The sequence below is a fragment of the Octodon degus genome, unplaced genomic scaffold (genome assembly GCF_000260255.1).
Source record: "Octodon degus isolate 3935 unplaced genomic scaffold, OctDeg1.0 scaffold00002, whole genome shotgun sequence".
NCBI lineage: Eukaryota > Metazoa > Chordata > Mammalia > Rodentia > Octodontidae > Octodon > Octodon degus.
The window spans coordinates 18,768,690-18,796,282 of NW_004524578.1; the positions used below are offsets into that span (position 1 = coordinate 18,768,690).

The 27,593-nt window shown below is 38.5% G+C and overlaps 1 protein-coding gene across 1 annotated transcript in view; it reads left to right on the forward strand.

Moving 5' to 3' along the window:
- Positions 1 to 4,657: 4,657 nt before the first annotated feature.
- Fanci (Fanconi anemia complementation group I) overlaps positions 4,658 to 27,593 on the forward strand; it is a gene marked incomplete at its 5' end in the record, with an annotated part of 56,441 nt that continues 33,505 nt past the window's right edge. The window contains 12 exons of the mRNA XM_023712332.1: positions 4,658 to 4,736; positions 8,445 to 8,575; positions 9,128 to 9,284; positions 9,364 to 9,421; positions 11,513 to 11,554; positions 12,444 to 12,567; positions 13,106 to 13,191; positions 15,440 to 15,566; positions 17,523 to 17,615; positions 19,468 to 19,604; positions 20,682 to 20,862; positions 23,908 to 23,995. Coding sequence (XP_023568100.1) covers positions 4,658 to 4,736; positions 8,445 to 8,575; positions 9,128 to 9,284; positions 9,364 to 9,421; positions 11,513 to 11,554; positions 12,444 to 12,567; positions 13,106 to 13,191; positions 15,440 to 15,566; positions 17,523 to 17,615; positions 19,468 to 19,604; positions 20,682 to 20,862; positions 23,908 to 23,995 — 1,303 coding nt within the window. The remainder of the gene's footprint in view (positions 4,737 to 8,444; positions 8,576 to 9,127; positions 9,285 to 9,363; positions 9,422 to 11,512; positions 11,555 to 12,443; positions 12,568 to 13,105; positions 13,192 to 15,439; positions 15,567 to 17,522; positions 17,616 to 19,467; positions 19,605 to 20,681; positions 20,863 to 23,907; positions 23,996 to 27,593) is intronic.

A 27,593-nucleotide genomic window follows, 5' to 3' on the forward strand; every position in this document is an offset into this window, starting at 1 on the left:
TGTTTTCTTCATCTCAATTGAATTAATTTATGCTCTAATCTTTATGATTTCTTCCCATCTTTGGGCTCTGGGTTTGGTTTGCTCTTCCTTTTCTAGATGTCGGAGGTGCAGCATTAGGGTGTTTATTTGTTCCCGTTCTAAGCAGTCTTAAGTGCCTTCTTTGGCAAGCCCAGGGACCAGGGTTCAATCCCCAGTCCCGCATGCTAAGCCGGAGACCAACTGAGTCTGAGCATGGTAGCACATGCCTGTAACAGTGCTGGGGAGGCTGAAAACAGGAGGAGGATCACTACAAGTCTGAGCTGTATAGTAATAAGACCCTGTACCAAATACATAAATGGGAGAGAGAGAGACAGAGACAGACAGAGAGAGACAGAGAGACAGAGAGAGACAGACACACAGAAAGACAAAGTCAGAACCAAAGGCAAATGACAGACTTGGAGAAAGTATTTGCACCATATCACAGGTAGAAGGTTAATATCCTGTTTGCTTGTTTTGTTTTTTTTAAGACAGGGTCTCACTATGTAGTTTAGGCTGACTTTGAGCTCACTTTGTAGCCCCGGCTGGTCTCAAACTCAAAATGATCATCCTGCCTCAGCCTACTTAGTGCTGGGATTACAGGCGTGCACCACCATGCCCAGCGAAGGTTAATATCCTGAATAAATAACATAATAACTGAAGAGGGGAAAGATTAAAAATTCTGTAGAAAAAAGCAGTAAGTCTGTAGATAACAATCATATAAACAGAAAAGTGGCCATAAGTGTAAGAAAATATGTTCAACCTCACTTGAAGTAAGAGAAATGTAAACCATACTAATTCTCATCAGATTAGAAAACCTGAAGTACTTGCAACACACCTTTGGTGAGGTTATGAGGGAACAGGCACTTGTAGTTGCTGGTAGGAATGCTGTTGAAGGGTCTAGACACGAGCAGTCGTTCTGTTGTATATTTAAGAAGGGAGAGATGGATTCTGATGAGAAAGACCAGGCTCATTGCAGAGGTGAAATCCATGATTTTATTCCCTGTGCACATGACTGTGTCCAGATTTCCCCCTTTTATGAGGATATCAGTCATATGTAGAGTTAAGACCTACCCTGATGACATCAGCTAATTGTATTTGCAGCTGTCTTATTCCGATAAGATCGCAGTATGAGGTACAGGGTTTAGAACATTCATATGTCACGTTTGAGAGAGACCCAGTTCAACTGTGATTTCTCTTTTGCTGCCACTTTGGTCTTGGCCACTATTCATCTCATTGGAACCCAGCAATTTCCTAACAGGAATTCCTGTTTCATTCATAAGTCTCCCATAACCAGTTCTTTACACAACTTCCAGGATTGCTTTCTAATATATGTCATATCTTTTGTTTTTTTCTTCAATAACTTGTCATGCACTTAAAATCTAAATGTCCCCGGTTCTGAAAAAAAAAAAAAAGAAAAAAAAGAAGTGACAGACAGGTAAAATCTAAATGTCCTGCCAAGGACCTTCCCCATCATGCCAAACTCATCTGCCACTTCTTTTCTTTAATACTATGCGGCCACACTTTTAAAAAAATATTTTATTCTATTTATTTAGGGGCTGGGGAGATAGCTCAGTGCTTATTCTAAGCACTTGCCTGGCAAGCGCAAGGGCCCGAGTTCAATCCCTGGTTCCTCCAAAAAAAAAAAAAAAAAAAAAAAAAGCACTTGCCTGGCAAGCGCAAGGGCCCGAGTTCAATCCCTGGTTCCCCCAAAAAAAAAAAAAAAGCTGTTTTATTTATTTATTTAATTTGTTACAGGGTCTTGCTATGTAGCTTAAATTCAAAGGGATTCTCCTGTCTCCACCTCCCCAGTGCTGGGATTATGGGTGTGCACCACTATAACTGGTTTTGGCGGCCAGTACCGGGGAGGGATTGAACTTGGGTCCTTGAGCTTGCCAGGCAGGCGCTTAGACCACCAAGATGTCTCCCCAGCCCACGCTGGTTTTTTTCCCTCAGGTCCTCAGACACACCCAGCTCTTTGCTTTTTCAGGGCTTTTGCACATGAGGGTACCTCTGTGTTATTAAATAACTAGCTTTTTCTCATTCTAAACCTCTGTTACATGTCTCCTGCCTCACAGCTTTGACCATGTTAGCTTAAGCTACTTCTCTTTAAAATTCTTCTCCAGCTCAGCCTCTTGTTTGTTTTCTTTTTTTTCTCCCATAATTTTATTGAGAAACAAATAGCAGTGAGACAGTTTCAAACCAAATTGGTAGGACAGTTTCAATAATTAACACATTGCATAATTCTTCCTAGTGATTATTTGCTGTACAAAATGCAGACATGATATCCTATTTACAAACACTATTACAACAAATCCCTCTATTCATTAAGAGAATGTAACTATATATCTATCCTAACCATTTTGAATACACAGATACAAAATGGATATTCATCTGTATCCCCTTTTTTGTTTAGTTCCATTATTTGAATAGTATAGGTGTGTTAACTCAGCAAAATATTCTAAAAGAATCCAGTAGTTCATAATAGTATTGAATCTTCTGCTTCACTGGCAATGTCAGAAATTATAGACCTGGGGGCTGGTGAGATGGCTCAGTGGTCTAAAGCACCTACTTAGAATAAGCTAAGCTAAGCAAAGCACAGGGACTGCGGTTCAATTCCCTAGCACCACATGCCAGCCAGCCCCACCCCCTGGTGGGCTGAGCTGGCTACACACACACACACATTCACAATAAATAAATAAATAAACAAACAAATAAATTTTTTTAAAAAAGAAAAGAAAAGAAATGGTTGACCTGAGTCCCCTACAGCTGAACATAACACCATGGCTTCTTATACTTCGTTTTTATACTTTTCTGCTGGATGGTTAAGACCAAGATAAAGCAAGACCTATGCAACAAGAGTTGTAGCTTTTGGGTCTGCTAAGGTCAGTGAAATCTCCTCAGGATTTATCCTGAGATCCTGTACCTCACATTGTAGAACCTTTGTCAGTGTCAGTCATGTGGATGAGTCACACCCATTGCTTGGCCAATGTGCTCTCTGTGAAAGCCTGAGAGAATGTTTTCTCTCCATGTGACTCTCCTTAGGCACACTCTACATCATTGATCACTTTCCTCTTTGGCCCCATAATCTCCTTGATCAGAAAATTTGGGACACTCCTGAGTTATATGATGTTACAGTACAAGTTCTCATATGTCCTGAGTCTTAATTGATCTTAGAAGGCTAGGGCCAAAATGTTGGCTTTCCTTGCTGCCCTCCTTTTTCTCTAAATTTTGGTCTGCAAACTTAGGTTGTTAACCCTCCAGAAGAGAAGCTTATTATTATTACCATACAACCTAGGCTGTTAAGCTTAACTTCACTGTCTGTCTGAATATCCAACATCTTAGGCATAACATGGAACAGGTAGTTTTCATCAAGTATTGATATGTTGAACTTTAAGTCTCTACAGAATATGATGAAAAAACATTTAAAAACAGAATATATTTTAAAAATAGGCATAAAGAATTATATAATTCTTATGTTTACACAGAAGTCCAGAAATCTCACCTTGAAGCAGGACAGTCCCTTAACATTCCTTTTCGTTTCTTCTGCCTTCATTCACCACCCCCTTCTTTTTGAACTATCATCTACCCGAGAGACAGCACGGCAGCAACTGGCATGTCATGACAAGCAGCCGGTATTCAGAAGACCAGAAGGACAGGCACTCCAAGCATGAAACTACTATTACAAATTGCCATCTTCAGTGCAGTTGCTTAGTTCACAGGTGTCAGTATATATAGTCAGTCAGGGTGAGAATCTTTCCAATTAACTGCTAGATTAAAAAATCTTCTGAAGGTTCTCAGGATCATTGCCTTGCCCATCTTCTACATGTAACTGTATGGCATATCACTGTCATGTTTCTTAGCTCTTCTCCTTTCCCTCTCTTAATTAGTTAGTCCTCACGTTCTTGCTGTCCTTTTAGTTGTATTATACCTTTCTATTTGTATTTCTTTTGAGTTCTTATACTAGAGAAACTATACAATATTTACGCATGTATGTCTGATTTATTTCACTTATGAGTATATGTTCAAGTGGCATCCACTTCAATATAAAGGCTTTGAGTTTATCATTCTTTATAGCTGAGTAATACTCCATTGTATAAAAATACCACATCTTTTTCATCCATTCCTCAGGTGATGGGCATCTTGGTTGTTTCCAAGATTTGGCTATCATAGATTGTGCTGCTATAAACATAGGCACACATATATCACTATGATACGATGTTTTCAGATCCTCCAGGAAAATTCCCAGAAAGGAATAGTCTTGTTTCTTTTACAGATTTTCTCTGATTTTTTTTTTTTTTGTCACCCTTTTCCCTCCTACTATTATGCTATCCGCCTTGTTCACTGCTGTATTTACCATAAGTATTTGTTGATGAAGGTGGGTCCCCCCCAAATATGGCACAGTGCAATGTGTAGTATTGCTTAGATACTCAGTTGTGGGATGAGTGTCTGAATAGATTTTAGTGTTGACAGCCCTGGATCCTGTTAAGACCGATCATGCTACAGCTAAACAATTTATGTATTTGTGATAAGTGGAGTCTGTGAACGATTTGAACCTAACTGGTGTGTACCTTTGCTTTCAGAGTGTTTAGGTCATTGAGGTAAAGGAGCTGTTGCCTGAGACTTGTAGTTTTTTCTTTGATTGCAGTTGACTTGTCTCCTTCAGAAGCAAGCAGTGAAAGGAAAAGCCACTGGAGCACTCCTGAGGGCGATCTTCAAAGGTAATAATTAATTTTTATTCTGTCTCATTGGATTCATTGGTATATTTGTTTACATTTGGCATTTTTATTACTGTTTGAACCCCATCAAGTACTTCTGTGTTTTGAGGATTCTACAGAATCAACTAAAGCAGCATTTCCCTGTCTAGGATACTATTTTACTAACAGAGTTGGAGAGGCTATCTAAGCTTTTCTTGTTGGTTTTGGAGCCTGTAAAGAATGCACTTCTCAAAAAATCTGTTTTTGGATTACTTGTACTTATAAAATTGTGATGAAGAGACCACAGTGATTAGTGCTTAATCTGTGTTTGATGGAGGGTGAGGGGGAGCAGTTCTGGGTTTGAATGAAGAGGAATTTCTTGGACTCCTTATACAGATTCTTAATTCCCAGCAAGACATATTTATTTCCTTATCTTAAACAATGTCTAGTTCTTTGGTACTCACATTGTGACTCCAGTGGTTTTATAAGTTGAGATAGTATGAAATTTTATGAGGTAAAAAATGCCTTTGGACTCATAACAAGCATATTAACTTGGTATTTTTTATTCTCCTAAGAAAATTGAATGCAAACATTTTAGTCTTCCTAGCTGGGCCTGGTGGCACATGCCCGTAGTCCCAGCACTTGGGAGGCTGAGGCAAGAAAAATACCTCAAGTTCAAGGCCAGCCTGGGCTATACTGTTAGGGGAACTTGTTGAATATTTGTAGGATTACCAGTGGCAGCTGCCTAAAGAATAGTTTATTTCTTGGTCAGAAAAATCTGTACAAATTATGATGGCTCCTATTTTTGTTACTATTTAGAAACAAATTTGGAAAGACCAGCTTAAAAGGATCATGAATTGGCAATTATATTTATGGAGACTACAGTACTTATTTGTACCTATCTATAATCATCTCAATCTTGTTAAATTGATTGTGTATTTGACCTGTAGTTAGTATTGCCATTACAAAAATTGACATAGCCACATACCAAAACATTCATCCTCTTTTTAAAGTTTACAATTGTGTTTTTGTTTTGTTTTGTTTTAAAATACTAGGGATTGAATCAAGGGCCTCACACATGATAGCTAAATGCTCTGCCACTGAGCTATGTCCCAGCCCTTTTTATTTTTATTTATTTTAAGACAGGGTCCCACTGTGTTATTCAGACTGGCCGCAAACTTGTGATCACCCTACTTCACCCTTCCAAGTAGCTGTAATTACAGATCTTTGACAGTATGCCTGGCACTATTTTTTTTAAAAAGAGATTGACATAATAGTTTATTCACTTAAAATATATGGTGCACTGGCTGTTGGTATAATCGTATGAGCTGTAACATTTTTGTTGCTCTTAAAAGTACCACTAGCTTTGTGCCACGAACTATCAGCTCCCTAACCACCCAGAGTCACTCCCTGCAGTAAGAAATCACTGGTCTCCTTCCTGTCTGTCTAGTTTTCCTATGCTGAACATTTCACATGAATAGAATCATTCTGTATATAGTTCTTTGTAACTAACTTAATTTGCATCAGTGTTCGTAATACACAACTTTTTTACTGCCATTGTATGTATATACCACATTTTTCCATTGATGAATAGAGGAACATTTAGGTTGTTTCTGCCACTATAAATGATATTACTATGAACATTTGTGTACATGTTTTTGTGTGAACACGTGTTTGTTTCTCTTGAGTATATATCTAGGAGAATTGCTGGATCATGTGCTGTTTAACCATCAAAATTTTTCCAGAGTGGCTGTTTGGATTTCTCTGTCCTTTTCAACACTACGGCTTGTTTTTCTTTTTGTTAATTGAAGCCTCCAAGAATGAATGTGAAATGGTGTCTCTTGACTTTGGTTTGCATTTCTGTGATAATTAATGACATACTTTTTTATATGTGCTGACTGGCCATTTGTATACTTTGTATATGTGCTTCTGAAGTGAGCAGTCATTTGTATACTTTGAAGAAATGTCAAATCAGATCCTTGGTGCTTAAAAATCAGGTTGCCGGGGCTGGGGAGATGGCTCAGTAGAATAAGTGCTTCCCTGGCAAGCGCATGGGTCTGAGTTCAATCCCTGGTTCCAAAAAAAAAAAAAAAAGAAAGAAAGAAAAAAATCAAGTTGCCTTTATTTTATTTATCTTGAAACAGGATCTTGCTCAGTTACTAAGTTGCTCAAACTGGACTTTAACTTCCAATCCTCCTGCACCAGCCTCCCAGGATGATGGGATTACAGATGAGCATCACCTGGCCAGTTTTGTTTTTTTTTTCCCTTGTTCTTTTGATGTCATATCTAGTAGACCATTATTTAAAATCATGATTTATAGCTCTGACTCTCATTTGAATTAAGTTTTGTATCTGATATGAGGTAGAGGTTCAACTTCATTCCTTTGTGCATGTGACACCTTTGTAAAACTCAATTGCCTATAATCTCAAGAATTTATTTCTGGGCTGTCGGTTCTGTTCCCTTATCAGTATGTCTCTGTTTATGAGTACCATTCAGTCTTTTAAGGATTGTTTTAGCTACTGTGACTCCTTTTCCAAAGAAAATTTTAAGACAATACTGTTGATTAAAACAAACAAAAACCTGAGGTTTTGTAATGATTGTATTGAAACTACATGAGTTTGAAAAGCATTGCTATCATAGTATAAACCTCATACGAATATGTATTATTGCACCCTTTTTAAGACTTCTGGGTTAGAGATGGGATGCAGTGGGTTAAAATATTGTAAAGCTTGCTTCCCTTTCTATTATGATTCAGTTATTTTTCTTGAATTGGTACTCCTTTGATTGCTGAAAGCCTATGGTTAATTACCACAAGTTTTTGTTTTTGTTTTCTGGAACCAAGGATTGAACTCAGGCCCTTGCGCTTGCCAGGGAAGTGCTTATTCCACTGAGCCATCTCCCCAGCCCCTCCACAGGTTTTTTTAAGACTCATTCAGGATGGCCTTGAGCTTACTGTTTTGGCCCAGGATGGCTCGTATGGCGACCCTCCTGCCTTAGTGCCCCAGGATTACAGGTGTCTGGCACATTCCTGGCTAATTTCCACAGTCTAGAACCAGTTGATTTGGGCTCTTTTTGTCAGTGTTTGTATATCTTTCATGGAGAAGAGGAATTTCCACCATCCTTACTACTCTGTCATTTCTGTTGACATCACTAGTACATTCATCATGGAGCTGAATTTATATGTCTTGCTGCCTGGCTACTCTGATTTGAATGAGTTACATTTCCATTGGTGTATGCATGACCATCCCATCCCTTGGTTCAAGCCACCTATTGGGACAGTCCTATGTATACCAGCAGTGGCTCAAGCTGGCAAGAGATAAAGTATGTTGCCAGGGAGATGTGGTTCAGTGGTAGAGCATTTGCCTAGCAGGAGCAAGGCTCTGGCTTCCATCTATAGTGCTGGGGAAAAAAAGGAAAGGAAATATGTTAAAGCCACTAAATTTGAATTATTGAGCACCCCTCTCCAAACTCTAAGATATTCTAGAGTTTCCTCCTGCATTATGTAATTATTAAAATAGCAAATGGAAGAAGAAATTTAGTTTCATCATTCTGGGTAAATTAAGCACTTTATTCAGAGCCTCTAAGTAACAGTGTTCTAAATACTGTATTAGTCAGAAATCTAATAATTCTGTTAATTGCACTACAAACCTGTTTGTTTCTCCTGTTTAACCTCTAATCTTATAAAACTTCTTCATTTTTCTTTGTTCTGTACCACTTGTTTAAAATAATAAGGTTCCCCTTGCTCTGAAGAAGATGGAGCCTGTAGGAGACATAAGATATATATTTGCTGTATCCGGTTGGTTGAATCAGGAGATTTACAGAAAGAAGTAGCATCTGAGATCTTAGGATTACTAATGTTGGAGGTAAGATGGGAGATAAAACTGAACTTGTTTGGCAGTAGATTTTTGGATGGTTTTAATTCATTGAGGGAAAACTTAAATGCCAAATCTAGCATAATTCTTATGTATGAATAAGAGCTATTATTAAACAACAACAAAATGAATGGAATGTAAACTCCTTACATGTATACATCACTTTTAAGTTACCGTGGATATAAATATCCTTTTTTTTTTTTTTTTTTTTTTTTCGGAACCGGGTATTGAACTCAGGCCCTTGCACTTGCCAGGGAAGTGCTTATTCCACTGAGCCATCTCCCTGGCCCCACCTTCTCCCCAGCCCCTATAAATAGTCTTTAAATGCTGGCAGATTTGAAAATGTTACAGCACTGATGCAAGATTCTAGCCTTTGAAGTCTTTAACATAAATATTCAACACAACAATGTCATTCCATGATTACATTGGGACTGTTCTGTGTCTTACTATCAATTCAGTTATTTCACCACAACATTTCTTGGGAAGAAATGGTGAAACCTTGTATTTCTGCTAAAGATTTTTTTATGTTCTTTGAACTCTTAGGCTCACCATTTTCCAGGACCATTACTGGTTCAATTAGCCAATGAGTGTGTTGATGTTATCAAAGAGGGAAGCCTAGTGAATGGAAAGTCTTTGGAGTTATTGCCCATCATTCTTACTGCCTTGAGTACCAAAAAGGAAAATGTGGCTTATGGAGGAGGTAACTTTCTTCCAATTTTAGTAGCTTTTTCTCTATTCACATAGTAAAATTTAGTTCTCAGTGTATTTTACATTTCTAGATAAATTGAGTGGGGAAGAATGTAAGAAGCAGTTGATTGACGCCCTCTGTTCTATAAGGTGAGTCTTTCTCGTTAATGTACAGAATGTTTTTAGGACTACAGATAGCCCAAAAGAAACTACTGTTTATTTCAAGAAATTTGTATTTGTGAAGTTTTTAGATCTGTTTGTTTGTATACTGTACTACCATAAAACCATATAATCTGTGACAAATTTTTGGGAAGATTATTTCCTAGATATATTCTCTGCTCTCAAACTATAGTTTTAATTTACGTGACTATTGATCTTACTTAGCAGGGTACTCCTCTAAACATGAATTAAAATCCCAAGGTCCTTAAGATTAAGGCAGTTGCCCTATCTATAGATAGATAGATCTTTTTCTTTTTGAGGGAGTAGAATATATAGGTGATGGTATTGTATTTTAACCAATGATTGTATTTCTGGGAGTCTCTGTAGACCAGACTACAATATAGGAGAAAATGTTCAGCAAGCCATAGTAGTACATGCTTATAGTAATTAATTCTAGCATATAGGGAGGTAAGGTAGGAGGATAACAAGTTCAAGCACAGCACTGGCTGTTTAATAACTTAATGAGAGCCTGTCTCGAAAGAAAAAGACTGAGGATATACCTCAGTGGGAAGTCTCTGGGTTCAACCCCTAGTATGACGCATACATACAGATGTTCATACATGAATATATTCAGCACAGTTATAGCCAGTATAAGCATACAGTAATGAAGACATGTAATAAGTAGTAGTATGTAAGTTAAGGAGAGCCACTCCATGAAATTTATATCCCTCAAAAATGAAATATATGGGCTGGAGAGATGGCTCAGTGGAATAAGTACTTCCCTGGCAAACACAAGGGCCTGAGTTCAATCCCCGCGTCTGACAAAAACAAAATGTATAAGCTGGACATGTGGCTCATACCTATAATTCCAGCACTCTGGGAGGTTAGGACTGCTTGTTCAAGTGCAGCCTGGGCAACCTAATGAGACCATGTCCCAAATACATACATACATACATACATACATACATACATACATGAGCTGGGGGTACAGCTCTGTGCAAAGGTCAAAGTCCAGTACCCCCTGGATAAAGACATACAGCAAAGATGAAAATTCTTGGGGCTGGCGAGATAGCTCAGCAGCCTAAAGCACTTGCTTAGGCAAGCACGCAGGGACCATGGTTTGATCCCCAGCACCACATGCTGCACCAGCTCCGCCCCTAGGGTGAGCTGAGCCAGCCACAAAAAGAAAATGAAATTTCTTACTATATAATAAGCAAAATGCTGAGTTATATTATACTTGATATATGTAGGTATGTTAAAGGAAAACATAAAGGAAATACCCAAATGATCTAAACCAGAGGTAACTGCTTTTGTGATTCCTTAAATAAGATCCCTGGCTAGGCATGGTAGCACACGCCTATAATTCCTGCATTTAGGAGGATGAGATAGGGATCACGGTGAGTTCAAGGCCAGCCTGGGCTGCATAGAGAGACCCTGTCTCAAAGGACGAAAAAAAATTCCCTTAGTTTAGGTATGTAATAGAATGTGTATTTTTATCCATCTATTCACTTGTTTATAGTTAGTTTATTCAGTACATTATAATAGACTTTCCATTTTTCATTTAACACATTTGTTCACTTCAGCAGACACATTTTCACATCATTCTTTTGAGTGGCTCCATAGTTTTTTATTATTTATTATTATTACTATTACGCTAATCTCCATTTGGATTGTTTTTAATTTTTTGCTCTTACAAAAAGTATTATAGAGAACATTTATATATTTAGATGACCTTTTAAAATTCATTGTATTTGAAATTGTGAATGAGATGGGTCTGTGGTTTTATGCATTTTAAAGTTTTGTGTATGCATATATATATGTATGTATGTGAAAGTGTGTTTTCTCTAAATCTCATCAACATTGAGTATCATCAGGCTTTTTGTTTTGTTTTTTGTTACTAGGGACTTAGTTTTATTGAACTTTTTCATTTTGCCAGTCTATGTTAGACAGTGGTATTTTGTTTTTTTAAATGCTATCTTAAAAATCTTGTTTCTTAGTGTTATAAATGAAACTGGAAAACAAAGTTTATATGTACATAAGTTAAAATGAAATAAACTCATGTTCTCCATTTTCTTTAACTAGATGGCCTCAACAGTACGTAGTCCAGCTCACCTCCATGTTCAAGTAAGCACCCTTAGTCCCCTTTCCTTAGTCCTGCTTTGTGAACTTGCCGCTGGAGAGTGAAACAGCAAGCTCAGCCACCTCTCTCCTCTCAGTAACAGCACTGGTACCTCTGTTTTCTGTTAGGGAATTCTCTCCCAGCTCCTTTTTGTTTTCTTTGTTTTTTGTTTTTTGTGGAACCGGGGATTGAACTCAGACCCTTGTGCTTGCCAGGTAAGCACTTATTCTACTGAGCCATTTCCCCGGCCCTTCCTTTTGCTTTATTTCATATGTAACTAGGATTCCCCCCCGCGCCCAGAAGATTTTGCTTTCCTAAAGTTATAAATCCCCTTAAAGATTCTTTATGAGAATTTTTTTTGCGGTATCAGGGATTGAACTTAGGACCTTGCACTTGCCAGGCAGGTGCTTAAGCCTCTGAGCTATATTCCTAGCCCCCCTTTATGAGAAATTTTTTTTTAAAAAGTCTTCATGAGAGAAAATCAAAGGGAACAGTTGAGAAATTTTAGTGTTTCTTTTTTTCTTTTTTTTTTTTTTTTTTGCTGCTTTTAAATTTCTGAAGAAATGTTTTGTTTCTGTATTTAGGGAAGGGTTTACAGGGTGTTCACGGTCTCACTACTAGATTGGACTCACAGTGATCCACCTGTTTACAGCCTTCCAAGAGCTGGGATTACAGGCGGGTGCCACCATGCCCAGTCTCAATCGCCAGCTTGGTGCACCCCGGGGATGGGGCCAGCATGCAGGCCAAGGGATCGAACCCCCGGCCCCTGGGTCTGCCTTAAGCAGGTGTTTGAAGAAACGTTTAATGAAATTTAAAACATTGTAAAGCCCTGAATTAAATTTCTAAAAAGATGTGTGAGTTCTAGATAGAGCCTTGAGAATCTCTGATCCACAGGGATATCCCTCTGGCAGCAGAAGAGGTGGAGTGTGTGGTGAAAAACGTGTTGAAGGTGTTCTCAAAGTTGACTCTTCAGGAAATACCACCTTTGGTCCATCAGCTTCTAGTTCTCTCCGCAAAGGTATAGATAAAAAATTTTCTGCTGCGTAGTTCTTGTGGTAGGACTGGTTACATATGGCAGCTTTGTTTGTGTGCTATTACATCGTAGAACACAGATGGTTTCATTTCACACGTGGTGATTTGATCTAGTGAGATTATGCCCCCAGCCAAGGAAACATGCCATATCTCCTGTCATAGTTTCATATTTGTGATATTAAAAGAAATACAGTCTCAGAGTGGGCTATAGGCTCTTTAAAAATCTCACATTAAAGGATATTTCAATCTTTCCCTCCCTCACTCTCTCCCTCCCTTCCTTCCTTTTTTGTGGTCCTGAGGACCAAACTCGGGGGCTTCTACATGCAGAGCAAGAGCTGTACCACTGAGCTACATCCCCAGTCCATCAAACCCTGTTTCTACTTGCAAGTATTCTGTATGTTCTTACTTGGATTTTAGGTAATAGCTTGTTTATTTAAAGTCGCACATTACAATACACTTAAGTTAAAAAGTATTTGATTATCTTTCCTTTTAACTGGGAGACTTAACTATTTTATATTTTCCAGGGAAGCAGAAAGAGTGCTTTACATGGAGTCATTGCCTTCTTCGATGAGCTAGATAAGCAGCACCGTGAAGAACTAAGTGGTGACGAGTAATATAATTTGTTTTTTTAGTAATTTAGAAACAGCATTGCAAATTCATCTTTTCATTTTGTTTCCGAGTGACTTCACTGCCGTCTTCTCTTTCACCCCTGCTTCCCGTCAGCATAGGACTTCTGTGATCCCCTCCCAGCTGCCTAGTTATAAAGTGAAGAGCATAAGGCTCTTGAGTGCTTTCATTTGTACCTTTCCAGAAAAATAGCAATAATTGTGTTGTAAAATGTGGATTTAAAACTTTTACGTGGCCTACTGTGTGCCAGTACGTCTTCGGCCTTGAGGCTTCAGAGATAAACAAGTCAAGAAAGTTCCTGCTTTGTAAGGAGAATATTAAGTTTTACTGAGAAGAGAATATTAGACAGGAAAGCACTAAGAAGGTAATCAAAAGGGATGATGTGGCCACTGCTTTAGACTGGGTCACTATTTTACCTCAAGCTTGGTTGATGAGAGCCACAACTTTTAAATAACATTTTCAGATGGAGGAACAGTGCAGAGACAGGGCATATCCGAGAAAAAGGATTTTTTTTTTTTTTTTTTTTTTTCCGGAACCAGGGATTGAACTCAGGCTCTTGCACTTGCTAGGGAAGCGCTTATTTTACTGAGCCATCTCCCCGGCCCGAAAAAGGATTTTTTTAAAGCAAATATTTGTAGTGTGCTTATTCTCTGTTAGGTGCTGTTCTTAAGCACAATAAACCATATACCCGTTTTGTCTGTTTTATGTATGTAGAAACCAAGAAACAGAAATTAAAAGAATTTCTCAAGGTTTTACAACCAGGAAGTAGTGAAGCCATGATTCAGAACTAGGCAATTTGACTGGAAAATTTATGCTGTTAACTGGTACATTCTGGTACTTTCCCCTTCCTTCCTTCCTTCCTTTCTCTTTTATTCTTTCTTTTGTTCCTTCTGGTCTTTTTGAGGCAGGGTCTTTCTATGCAGTTCAGGCTGGCCTTAAGATTTGTAGCCCAGGCTGGTCTCAAACTCACAAGCCTCCAGAGTGCTGGGATTACAGGTCCGTGCTACCAGGTCTGGCTTTTTTTTTTTTTTTTTTTTTTTTTTTTTTTTCTTTTCTTTTGAGACAGGTATTGGTATGCAGTTCAGTCTACCAGGTCTGGCTTTTTTTTTTTTTTTTTTCTTTTCTTTTGAGACAGGTATTGGTATGCAGTTCAGTCTGGCCTTGCACTCACTGTTTTCCAGGCTAACCTTGAACTCCAGACTGTCTTCTTGCCTCGGCTTCCCAAGTTCTGGGGTCAAAGGCATGGGCCAGCATACTTCTAGTACTTCTGATCTATAATAATTTAGTTGGCTTGAAAATTTAAGAAAAAGATGATGTCATATTGAATTCAGAAAAGGTTATTAAAATCAGGATTTGGAAAGAGTTTAGTTTTGGCCACATTCATTTTTTAAGATGGATTTTAGCATTTTAAATAGAGGTGTTGAGCTGTTAATCATGGTTCATAGGCAGAAGTCTGAGCTGTAAATAAAGAATGAAAGAAACTAAGGACCAGTTAGAACTATATAGGGAAATGATGGTGAGCTCCTTGGGAAAGGGTGAGGTAGCTATTGGGAAGCCCACAGTGGTGACCTGGAAACTAAGAGAAGACAGCTTTTCAGGGAGGAAGTGATTAACTGTTAATTTGCTGAATGTTAAGGTAGAACTTTATTGATTTTGACAATGTGGAGGCCATTTATGTATGACTTTATGTATGAATAGTCAGCTTACAGGGAAGAAAATGGAAACAAAGCTTTTATAAATAAGGGCTAAAGAGGACTGGGGAAATAGCTCAGTAGAATAGCCTGAGTTCAATCCCCAGTTCTGCCAAAATAAATAAATAAAATAAATGCTTGTAAGAAGGGGAGGGGAATGGAATAAAAAGAAGCAAGGTAGATCATGTACAGGTACAAGTTCCTTATGATTGATTAAATCATATGTATCTAAAAATGTACCAATAAAATTATTTTTTAAAAAGTCAGAAGGCCTTAGAGGTAAAGGTACACAGGGGACAGGATCTGATTGAAATTGGGTCTGACTGGGAAAACAGTATCTGATAAAGTGGAAGTGATGACTATCAGTAGTTCCTTCAGAAAATTTTATTTTAAAGGAACAGGGAATGGAGCGGTAGAGGTGTACTTATCTTCTGCTTCTGGTGATTGCATGGGATCAGCCTGAGGTGGTCTCTTGATGATTGAAGCACCTGCACTTGGCTCACTAAATCATAGCTCTTATTTTTCTCTGGCATCTTTTAGGTTGCTGGATTTTGTTACTGTGCCATCAGGTGAACTTCATCACGTGGAAGGCACCGTGATTCTGCATATTGTGTTTGCTATCAAGCTGGACTGTGAACTAGGCAGAGAACTTCTGAAACACTTTAAGGTAGCGCTGAGATGACCTTGAACTCCCCATGTAGCCCAATCTGACCTTGCAGTCCTCCTCCTTCAGCCTCCTGGGTGCTGGGATTGCAGGGCTATGCTGTCACGCCTGGCAGTAAGCCTTTTTTTTTCTTTTTTAATAAATGCTATAGAGTGGCTGGGATCTAGAAGATCCCTCCTATTTTATTAATTTGGAAGTAGAAAATATATGATGTCACTGTATCCTTAAGCAAGCCAAAAAGTCCATTTAATAAACCCTTCTTTAAATGTCCTAGTACAAATATATTTGTCCTGGACCAAAAACATAAAAACTGAAGACTGTTGAGCAGAAAACCAAAAATCTAATTTGTGTCTTATGTGACCTTCAACCTTGGCTTCTTTTGCTTGGTTTGGTTTGGGTTTTTTTTTTTTTTGAGACAGCATTTCGCTGTGTAGTTTAGACTGGCCTTGAGCTCACTCTACCTGAGGCTGGCATGGAACTTGCAGCAATCCTCCAGCCTCAGGCTCAGCCTCTCAAGTGCTGGGATGAAAGGTGATACATACTAGCTCAGCCTTGGCTTCTGCTTCTCCATTTATGAATTAGGATCTTTCTTATTTCTAGTAGTGTATCATGGAGTTTTGTGATGCTAAATCATTAATCACTAAGTCTAATATAAAAAACAAAAATGTTTTGGGTGCTGGGGATATACCTCAGTGGCATAAGCACCTGCCTGGCAAGTGCAAGGTCTTGAGTTCAATCCCTGGTACCACAACAAAATAAATAAAAATAAAAATGTTTTGAACTCTTGAAAGTACTGTACAGAGATATGTTTTTATTTTCATTTCTTATTTTGGGACAGGGTCTTACTAAGTTGCCCAAGTTGGGCTCAAACTTGTTGACCTTCCTACTTGAGCCTTTCAGAGTACTGGGATTATGGGATTGAGTCGCCATGCCTGGCTCTAAAATGTTTATGGCTGGTTTTTCTCTTGCAGGATCTGAACAAGCTTCATCCATTGCCTTTGTTTATTATGTCTGTCTAGTTATCTTTTGATTGATTGCTTTGAAGATCCTGCCCAGATATCTTGTGTAATGTTCCACATTATTGGATTTATCTCATTGTTTCCTCCCGATTTGGTTCAAGTTTGTAGCAAAGCCAAGGAACTTTGTAAAGGGCCAGATATGTTAGGCCTTGCAGGCCAGGTAGTGTCTGTCACAGCTACTCAGCTTTACTGGTGTAATAAAAGCACAGCTCTAGGCAGTGGATTCACAAATGAGTATCTCAGTAAAATAAAAAATACATCATTTTGGCTCTTTGAGACAGGGTCTTGGTGTTGTTCAGCCTGTCCTTGAACTCAGTAGGTAACCCAGGCTGGCCTTGAACTTGCAGCCATCCTCCTGGCCCAGCCTCCTGAGTGCTGAGATTATAGGCATGTGTCACACTGTGCCTGACTAAATAAAACTGTAGTTATGGACACTGAAATTTGAGTTTTATTAATTTTCATTTTATGAAATATACTTCCTTTGATTTCCCTTACCGTCATTTAAAAATATAGAAACCATTTTGCTTACTGACTGTACAAAAACAGGTTGTTGGGCTTCATTTGGCCAGTTGACTATAGTATATGAAACTTTGCTGTATGCATTCTATCAAGGGCCACAGTGTTAAGGTTATCCTCCTGGCTCAGCTTCATGGAGTGCTTGCATTACAGATGTACACCCCATTCTTGGTTCTTGAACCATAAATATTTTGCATTTTGATGGGATTCAATTTGCTAATACTCTTGTGTACTTTATGCTTAGTATTATACCTAAGAAATCCTTGCCTACTCGTTTAAGATTATGTATATATTTTCTTCTAGAAGTTTTACAGTTTTAGCTCTTACACAGTACTTAGGTTTATGATCCATGCAAGGATTTAATTTCACATAGCTCTGTTATGCTTTTAAATTGTAAACAGTGACTGTTTGTGGTTTATCCTAGGCAGGACAACAAGGAGATTCCAGTAGCAACTTGTGTCCCTTCGGTATTGCTCTCCTTCTCTCTGTAACAAGAATACAAAGATTTGAGGAGCAGGTATCTAAATGACACTTAGGTTCCTTCTGTAGCTGGTAAGAATTTAAGAATCTGTGTTATTTTTCTTTCCTAAACATGTGGATCATCATGTCAGCAGCAAAGCTCCTCTAAGACATTCAGCAGCTTTCAATTTTTCATGTTTTTGGAGCTGCCAAAAGACCATTGAGATTCTTCATTTTTTACCTCCACTCTCTGTTGTGCAGTAAGATGTGGTAAAGGTGGGAATAAGGGTGAAGCCCTGTTACACAGCCCAGGTAGCAGGGTGGGGACAGAACTGGGTATCCATCAGCAGTTTCAGTGTGATAGGGTTTTCAAAGAAATTGTCCTTGATTGCCTTGAAATTAATGAGAATAAGTTTATGGCAAAGACAAATGTATTTTCTCTCTTATATGTATTCTTTTTTGTTTATATATACACATTTATATCTTTTCTGTCATTTGTTTGTTTGTTTTGAGGAACCGGGGATTGAACTCAGACCCTCGCGCTTGCCAGGGAAGCGCTTATCCCACTGAGCCATCTCCCGGCTCCCCTCTCATATGTATTCTTAGGTTTAGGGTAATACTTAACATTGATTTTTAGCCCTTTTTCCTGGTAAGGAAAACTTGCTTTGTTTTTGTTTTTATCATACTAAACATAGAATGCAGGACCTTGCACATACTAGGCAAGGGCTCTATCACTGAACTATACCTCATGTGCTGTTTTAAAATTTTATTTTTGTAAACCAGGAGTGGTGATGCATGCCTGTAATCCCAGCACTCAGAAGGCTGACAAAGGAGGATCTTTGTGAGTTCCAGTCCAGCCTGGGCTGCAAAGTGAGCTCAAGGCCAGCCTGAACTGCATAGTGAGATCCTGTCTTAAAAAAATAAATAAGTAAAATAAAATTTTATTTTATGTTTTGTTGCTGGGGATGTGGCAAGTGCAAGGTCATACATTTGATTCCCATTACAAAAAAAAGGAAAAACCCTGTTTCAAAAAACCCCAAGGCAGCCAGATAGCTCAGCAGACTAAAGCGCCTGTTTAGGCAGAGGGAAGGAATTTGGGTTCCATCCCACGCACCACAAGCCATGGTGGCATGCGCCTGTAATCCTAGCACCACTTGGGAGGCTGAAAACAGGATCACTATGAGTCCAGTGTACATAGTGAGACCCTGTAGACCCTGCACTGAATACATTTAAAAATATATGTGGGGGCTGGTAAGATGGCTCAGTGGTCTAAAGCACCTACTTAGAACAAGCTTAGCAAAGCATAGGGACCGCGGTTCAATCCCAGCACCGCATGCCAGCCAGCACCGCCCCCTGGTGGGCTGAGCTGGCCACACACACGCATAAATAAATAAAATTTAAAAAAATAAATAAAAATATATGTGGATAGTGATATAACTATATATAATTATATATAACTACATATAACTATATATATAGTTATAGAGTTATAACTATATAAGTTATAACTCTACAACTACATTAAAGTTTTTTTTGGGGGGGCGTGCCAGGAGTCAAATGCAGGACCTCACATTGCCAGGCAGGTACTGTGCTGCTGAGCTATATCCCTAGCCCTTAAAATTTTATTTTGGAACAAAATCTTACTAAGTTGTTCAGGCTGGCTTTGAATTTGGAATATCCTGCCTCATTTTTCTGAATAACTTGGATTACAAACACAAGCGATCACTCCTGACTCAGAAGTCTCACTGAAGTCATAATTTTTAGATCACCTTCATCAGTTAAGTAGCTCTCTAGATATACATGGCAAATTGTAGAAACAGTTGTAGGGTTAAGAGTCAACATGAGCCATAACTTTTGCTTCGTTTCCTATAACTTTTGCTTTCATTTTCCTGTTTATTTTATTGTATTAGGTGTTTGACCTTTTAAAGACTTCAGTTGTGAAAAGCTTTAAAGATCTTCAGCTTCTCCAAAACTCAAAATTTCTTCAGAATCTAGTCCCTCACAAAACTTGTATTTCAACCATGATTCTAGAAGTGGTGAAGAATAGGTGAGTTAATAAAGCATATTCCAAAAAGCATGTGAAGCATTTAGTGTTGGAAAATGCAGTGTGATACCATGCTCAAGGCCCATCAGAGAAAGCTGACGACTACACCCATTGGCTTCATAGATCAGGGATTAATCTCTTTAAGAAGAAATGAGCAAACTTTCTCCTAGGGAAAGGTCTTTGAGTCTCGGGGCCTGATTTCTTAGCCACCTTGACAGCCGGAGTATCACAGTAAAGGAACTACTTTGTCCTTTCTGTAATGTTGCAACTCTTTATTGACCCAGGTGTCCACTGGCTTCTTTACAAGCGAGTAAAAGACACTAAATTTGAGGTTAACACATGTTTGCTGTACCATTTATACCATATGTATACACAGACAAATATACATTATATACACATTTATATCTTTTCTGTCATTTGTAGATGCTGGGGTGGGAAGAATGGACCTATGCTTGGTTTATCTTGATTCCCAACTCTCCAGAGCTTAAATATTATTAAACCCGTTGAAATACTTTGAGAATCTACTCACAACTATTTGCTTTATTCCATAGTGCTGCAGTATTTGTTGCTGTTTAATAGGAAGAAATAATGATGAAAGATAGAGGTTTATCATTTCCACTGTAGGGGATAAGATTGAGTGGTATAGTCACTGAGGAGTCTACTGCTTTCCAAAGGCTACTAGTAGTTTTAGCTTATGCTATTGAAATCAGATTATTCATGTGGTATATTGTCTTCTGTGCTATGGCTGTACTTCATCTTGACCCTGGAGGGTATTGGTGTGAGAGAGGATATAGATTTGTAAGCTTATTTATAACTATTGTAGGGAATAAAAGAAACTATTAACCTAATCTCTATAGATTTTACATATTCTGTTCTATAGTGTTCTGTGTATTCTTGAAGGCCACTTGCTTCCCATTCCCACTACTGTACATCCAGGAATTCAAAATTCCCCCAGGTAAGGTTCATATGTGAAGTGTGTTAGTTACCCGGGTTAGGTTACAAATGTGTAGCATGGCAGTGAGTATTAAAACAGCTGTCTTGCCAAGTTTTTCCTTTCAACTAAGCTTTGCTTTCTTGCAGTGTTCATAGTTGGGATCATGTAACTCAGGGCCTGGTAGAACTTGGTTTCATTTTAATGGATTTATATGGGCCAAAGAAGATTCTTGATGGAAAAACTATTGAAACCAACTCTGGTCTTTCTAAAATACCAAGCCAGCAGGCATGTAAGCTGGGAGCCGATATCCTGCTAGAAACTTTCAAGGTAAGACTCTTTAATTTGGCAGCTATTACTTTTTTTAAAAAATGTATTTGGTTATTACAGGGCCTCCAGCTCTGACTCAGCTTCCAGCTCTGACTCATAGTGATGCTCCTGTTTCCAGCCTCCCCAAGCACTGGGATTGCAGGCATATGCCTGGACTCTGTGACCTTAGCCCCCCTGGGGGGGTAGGGGTGGCGTGGCATGTGGTGCCAGGGATTGAACCACAGTCCCTGCACTTGTCTAAGCAGGCACTTTAGTCCACTAAGCTTTCTTGCCGGCCCAGCCATTGCTTTTGTTGTTGTTGTTTGTTTATTTTTTGTTTTATGAAGCAAGCTTTTGGTAGGCAGCTCAGGCTGTTCTTGAATTCCCATATGTAGTCCAGGCTGGAGGGCTGGGATTGCAGATGTGCCCTACCATACCCAGTCCCATTCCCTAGTTTTGTTTAAATGATACAAATAGAAGACTTTTGCTGGGGCTTTGATAGAAAAGAAATTTTCAATCTGTAGCGGGTTGACTGCCAGTATATGTGGCAGAGCTTGTGGTGGTATCAGAACATTATAGATCCAGTCTGATAGAATACTTTTGGGAGGTGTATATGGGTGGCAAATCCAGGGTCTTGGGCTTGCTAGAGAAGCACTGTCCCACTGAGCACATCCCCAGTCCTCTCCTCCTTCCTGTGGAGTTTCCATTCATTATATTTCATTTATTTCTGACTGTTGATTAGAAGTTTGACTATACATAGTTTTTGCATGTTTTTTTCTTCTTTCTCCAGTGGAAAATTAACTTCTGTTTTGTTTTAGTGTTCTAATACAAAAAAATAATTTTTAAGTCTGTATAAAATGTCAAACTTGAAGTATTAAGCTTATTGGCTCATTGCTTTTAAAGAAAATTTTATATTGTCAGATTACATTATCATCTCAATATTTCTCATGGTTTTTTGTTATTGTTGTTGTTCTATATTTTAGGGAAGTGTCAAGAGGGTGTTCAGGTCTTACTACCAGATCGGAGTCATAGTGATCTGCATGTTTGCAGCCTCCCAAGAGCTGGGATTACAGGCGTGCCACCATGCCTGGTCTCAATTGCCTTCTCAGCAAGCCCCTAAGGTGGGGCCGGCATGGCAGGCCCAGGAATCGAACCCCAGGCCTCTGCGCCTGCTTGTAGGTGCTTTAGTCTGCTAAGCTATTTGGCCGGCTCTAAGTTCTCATAGTTTTTTAAAAAATGTTACTTTTTAAATAAAAAAGCAAGGTCATATCTGATGCCAAGCATCTATGTTAGTGATTGCTCCAAGATGTCTTTTTGACATCCAGTTGTTTAATCATATACCAAAACTGTTTACCAGGGATATTATTTGGAAGCCAGTATAATTTAGTGTTTTATCCATAACAGCATAACAACATATAAATGACCCTTTTTAATACTAACATAACTGAATGTTTCTTAGAATATACTTATTTATTTATTTATTTATTTATTTTTTGCCGTACCAAGGATTGAACTCAGGACCTTGTGCGCTTGCCAGGCAGGTGCTTATGCTGCTGAGCTATATCTCTGGCCCTAGAATATGCTTTTTTAAATTTTTAAAGATTATTTATTTATTTGGTACGGGATCTCACTGCACTTGAACTCTAGTGATCCTCCTGGCTCAGCCTACCCAGTGCTGGGATTACAGGCATGTGCCACAAGGCCCAGTTTCAGTGGCCGACTCAGCATGGAGCCAGTACAGCATGCCGTACCGGCAATCAAACATGGGTCCATGTGCTTGCCAGGCAGACACTCAGTCTGTCAAGCTAACTCCCTGGCCCAGAATATGCTTTTTATTTTAAATTCATATTTGTGAAAATTAGGGATTCCATTTGATTTCACAGGTGTTGGCTTTATCAAGACATCGATGTAGCATATAATTGCTGAGTCACTAACAATCTGAAATCTGAAAGAAATTAATCTGTATCTCAAAGTGATCAAGTTAAGAATTTTAACTATTATTCAAACGAAAATTCAGAGAACTCATTAGAACAGAAAAAGTGAATCTTGTGTAATGTAGATTCAGAAAAACAAAAATATATATATATATATAGTATTCAATTTTAAATACACATTTTCTAAAGTAAACTAATAAGTACATAAAAAAGAAAGTTCAGAATGAGTCTTTATGTTTGTTTGTTTGTGTGTTTGTTTTTCTCTTTTATTTGAACCCAGGATCTTGCACGTAGGCAAGAAGTCTACTGCTGAACTCCATCTGCAGCCCTTTTTGTTTGGGGCAAACAATAAGTTGCAAAGGCTGGCCTCTAATTTTGGATTCTCTGCCTTGGCTTCCTGAGTAGATGAGACCATAGATACTGAGCCACACCACCAGCTCAAAGTGGGTCTTTTATAACTAACTGCTTTGTTTCCTAAAACAGAAGCAGTGAGTGAAATTTTTTTCCTTCCCCCCCCCCCCCGCTTATTCTTTTTCTTTTATATTGAGAATTGACCCCAGAGCCCTTGACTAACCACATCCCCAAGTTCTTTTTTTTGAGATAGAGTCTTGGCAGTTTGTCCAGGCTGGGCTTGAACTTGTCCTCCTGCCTCAGCCTTCCACAGCGCTATAATTATAGGCATGTACCACCATGCCTGGCTTGATTTTTTTTTTTTAATGTTTCTGAAGATTTTCACAGGCTTTCAATTTTAATTTTTAGAGTAAAAGTGATGCTGTCACAAAATAAATATATTGGCCTACATTGGACACTGAAGTAGAATTACTTCTCTTTGATACCTGACTTTAGATAGCACATTGGTGTCATGTGATCTGTACTTTTAGGTTGATAAACATGATTTTTACCTTGTTAATTAGTCATATGAATATAGAATAAGGGGAGAATTGTGATTTTTTTTTCCAGATGATTCACCTTAATGTTCTGATGTGTCTGAAATAAAATGAACAATTGAGTTTTACCTGTATCCCAAGTATTCTTAATCTGTCTAACATGCAAATGCACTTACTAAGCTAAAGGTCATCCAGGAATATTTTATTCATTCTGTTTTGTTTTGTTTTGTTTTGTTTTGTTTTAGGTCCACGAGGTGATCCGAGAAGACATTCTGGAGCAAATCCTGAACAGGGTTGTTACCAGAGCTTCCACTCCCATCAGTCATTTCTTAGGTATTAAACTTCAAAAGATGAATATGGTTCTTAGGAATATTATCTTTTAAATGTCATAAAGATTTGGTCCTAGCAAATTGTTGAATGATGCAATGACTTGTAACACAGTCTTTGGTTGTGATGACAGTGAGATGTGGGTCCCCTTAGATCGTGTTCGGTGATCACAAGGGAAGGGAGCACTTACCTGCATGAAGCTCCATTTTGCACCAGCATTCTCTCCATCTCTCAGCACTTCTCGAATGAGTGCTATCCTTCTACCGCTGTAACCTGGACGTTTGAAAGCCAGTACTTTCTTCCTGGTAACTCTGAATGTGCTGCTTACAGCACCTATCTGCTGATGTCCAGATTCACTGCCTTTTTCTTAGTCACCTAATTTTGTTTTTCTATATCATTCAACACTGTGCACAAGTTCTGTAAAACTTTTTAGATAGGTTCTCTTGTAATTATAATAGCTTCTTATCCTGCCTGTGACCACTTTTTATCTTTGTCCTTTAGTGGTAACTTTTATGTCTTGTACCCTTCAGTGTCAGGATTCAGTGAAGTTCAACACTGTAGCACATTCTGCTCCCCCTACCCTTCCTACCTTTTATAGCTTTACAAAGTTATAACTAAAATATAATCTTCACATTTGAAGTATAATGATATAATTTCTTTTGACATTTATCTACCTGTTAAGCCATTGCCACAGTCAGGATGAATATATGTGTCACACACAGTTGCCTCCAAGACTCTTGAGATTCTGTTCTCATCCCGTGCTGCTTCTCCCTGCCATCTCATTTCATCTGCTTTCACCTGAGAATAGTTTTTTGTGAAATTTTTTTTTTAAATGTATTTGGTGCACAGTCTCACTACACAGCTCGGACTCCTAGTGATCCTCCTGTTTTCAGCCTCCATAGCACTGGGATTACAGGCTTGCACCACCATGCCTCATCTCAGTTGCTGGCTCAGTGTACAGCATGCGGTGCCAGGGATCAAACCCCCTCCCTGCACTTGCCTAAGCAAATGCTTAGTCCACTGAGCTATTTTGGCTATCATGAATAAAGGTGCTGTGCTAGATGTGGTGAACATTCATATATAAGTCATCTTCTTTCTCCTAGGAAAATAACCTAGTAGTAGATTGGGTATGTCGTGTAGTAGGTATATGTTCAGTAGTTCCAGAAACTGCTAAACTCTCCCAAAATAATGGTACCATTTTATACTCTTCCGGCAGTGTTTTTAGGTGATCTGCAGTGTCACCAGTACTTGGTATGATTGGTTTTTCATTTGTTTTTTTGTTTGCCTTTTCTTTTTTGAGACATAAATGCTCACTTTTTAGCCCAGGCTGGCCTTGAACTCACAATGATCCTCCTGCCTCAGCCTCCTGAGTGCTGGGATTTCAGGCATGTGCCGCTATGCCTCACCCTTTTTATGTTAGGCATTCTGACCAAACAGCTTGAGTTTTGTTGGATATTAACTTGAATCCATAGATGAGTTGGGATCTTAACAGTATTGAATCTTACTCATAGGCACAGGGACTGCTAGCCGTTGAGTTACCCTGTAAATTTTTGCAAAATGGTTTTGCACTTTTCATTGTGGTGTATTACATATATTTTTGTCAGATTTATCTCTAAATATTTTCTAATGTTTTGAAGCTGATGTGAGTGATGCACTATTTTCTTATTTCAACTTTTGTGCAAGATACACGGTTGCTTGTTTATGTTGACCTAGTGTCCTGTAACCTCAAATACTTATTCTACTAGCTTTCTTATGATTTAAAAAAACCTGTATAATGTTCCACAAGGAATTCACCACTTATGAATCAAGACATTCCTAGTACCAGTAATTGTATCTTTTTTTTTTTTTTTTTCTTCTTTTGTCAGCCTGGCTAAAGGCTATAAGTTTTAAAATAAAATGTCAGAGAATGAGCTTTGGTTTAAATTTTTCTCTGTTGCTTTTTTATGTTCAATTTCATTGATTTCTGCTCCTTATTACTTTTTCCTTTTGCTTTCTTTGTGTTTGTTTTGCTATTTTTAGCGAGTGGAAAATTAAAAGAATAGCATTTCATGGCCTGCAAAATTTACATTCCCAGGGCATATACATACATGATACTGGATCTCAGCTATCTGTGCTCCTTTAGTTATGTGAACTTTTGCTTCCCACTGACCAGCGGAGTTGGTCAGTTAGGACATATGTCAACAGAGCCTCAAAAGCATATTCACCTTCTGGCCCATAAAGGTCTGCTATATTTACCTGGATATTTTCCGTTTGTTTCTTCTTTCTTATTAATGTTCTAAATCTCATTCTGCTTGTGAGAATTTTTAATTACAAATTGCTTCTTTAATAGAAGTAGTGCTATTCAGCTATCTGTATCTTCTTTTTTTTTGGGGGGGGGGATTGGAGACCAGGGATTGAACTCAGGCCCTTGCACTTGCCAGGGAAGCATTTATTCTACTGACCCATCTCCGTGGCCCCCAAAGGTATCTGTGGTGAAGGAATTTGACCATTTCATCTTAGTTATTGACTTCATTGGCATAAAATTGTTCAGAATGTAATGTGTCTTTTAATGTGTCTAGAATCTGTGTTATTTTCCTGATCAGTCTGGCAAGTTGATTGACTTGCTTGAAATCTGAAGCCATCGTTTAGCTCTATTGAATTTTTCTGTTGATATCTGCTTTACTTGTTTGCTTTCTGTCCTCTGCATACTTTGAGTTTAGTTTAATCTTCCTTTGATTGCAAGCTTAGGTCATTAATGTGAGACCTTTCTCTTTTTGCGGGGGAGGGATGCTAGTAATCAATCTCAGGACCTTATGCTTGCCAGGTACTGTGCTACTGAGCTAAATTCCTGTCCCTTCTCTGTATTTTTTTTTATTTATTTATTCATTCATTCATTTATTTATTTATTTTGAAGCAGGGTTTCTTTATATAGCCTAGACTGGCCTGGAACTCGCTCTGTAGCCCAGACTGTCCTCAAACTCACAGTGATACTCCTGCCTCAGCTTGCCAAGAGCTGAGATTACAGGCATGTACCACTATGCCCAGTTCGTTCTCTTTTTTTAACACAAACTATCAGGATTAAACTCTAATTTCTCTTTTTTTAAATGTTCTATTTATTTATTCATTTGGTACAGGGTCTTGCTACACAGCTTAGACTTGTAGTGATCCTCCTGTCTCAGCCTTCCCAGTGCTGGGATTACAGGTATGTGCCACCATGCCTGGTTTCAGTAGCCAGCCCAGCACGCCTGGGATTCCAGGACCCTCACAGCATACAAGTACCAGGGATCAAACCCAGGTCTCTTCGTTTGCAAGGCAGGCACTTAGACCACCAAACTATCTCCCTAGCCTAAGCTGTAATTTTTCTACTAAATATTGCTTTAGCTTCATCTCATAAATTTTACTTTCATTTAGTTTCAAATACTTGTGAATTTCTGTTATTTGTTCTTTAATGTAGAAATGTGTTTAGTGTCTAAATATTTAATTTTTTATTTTTTTCTTAAGATATCTTTCTGTTACTGATTTCTAATTTGTGGTCTGAGAACTTACTTAGATTCTCTTAAATTTACTGAGCTACACTTAACTGGTTTCCCAGCCTTTCCCACCTGCAGCGGTTCAGCCTGCATAT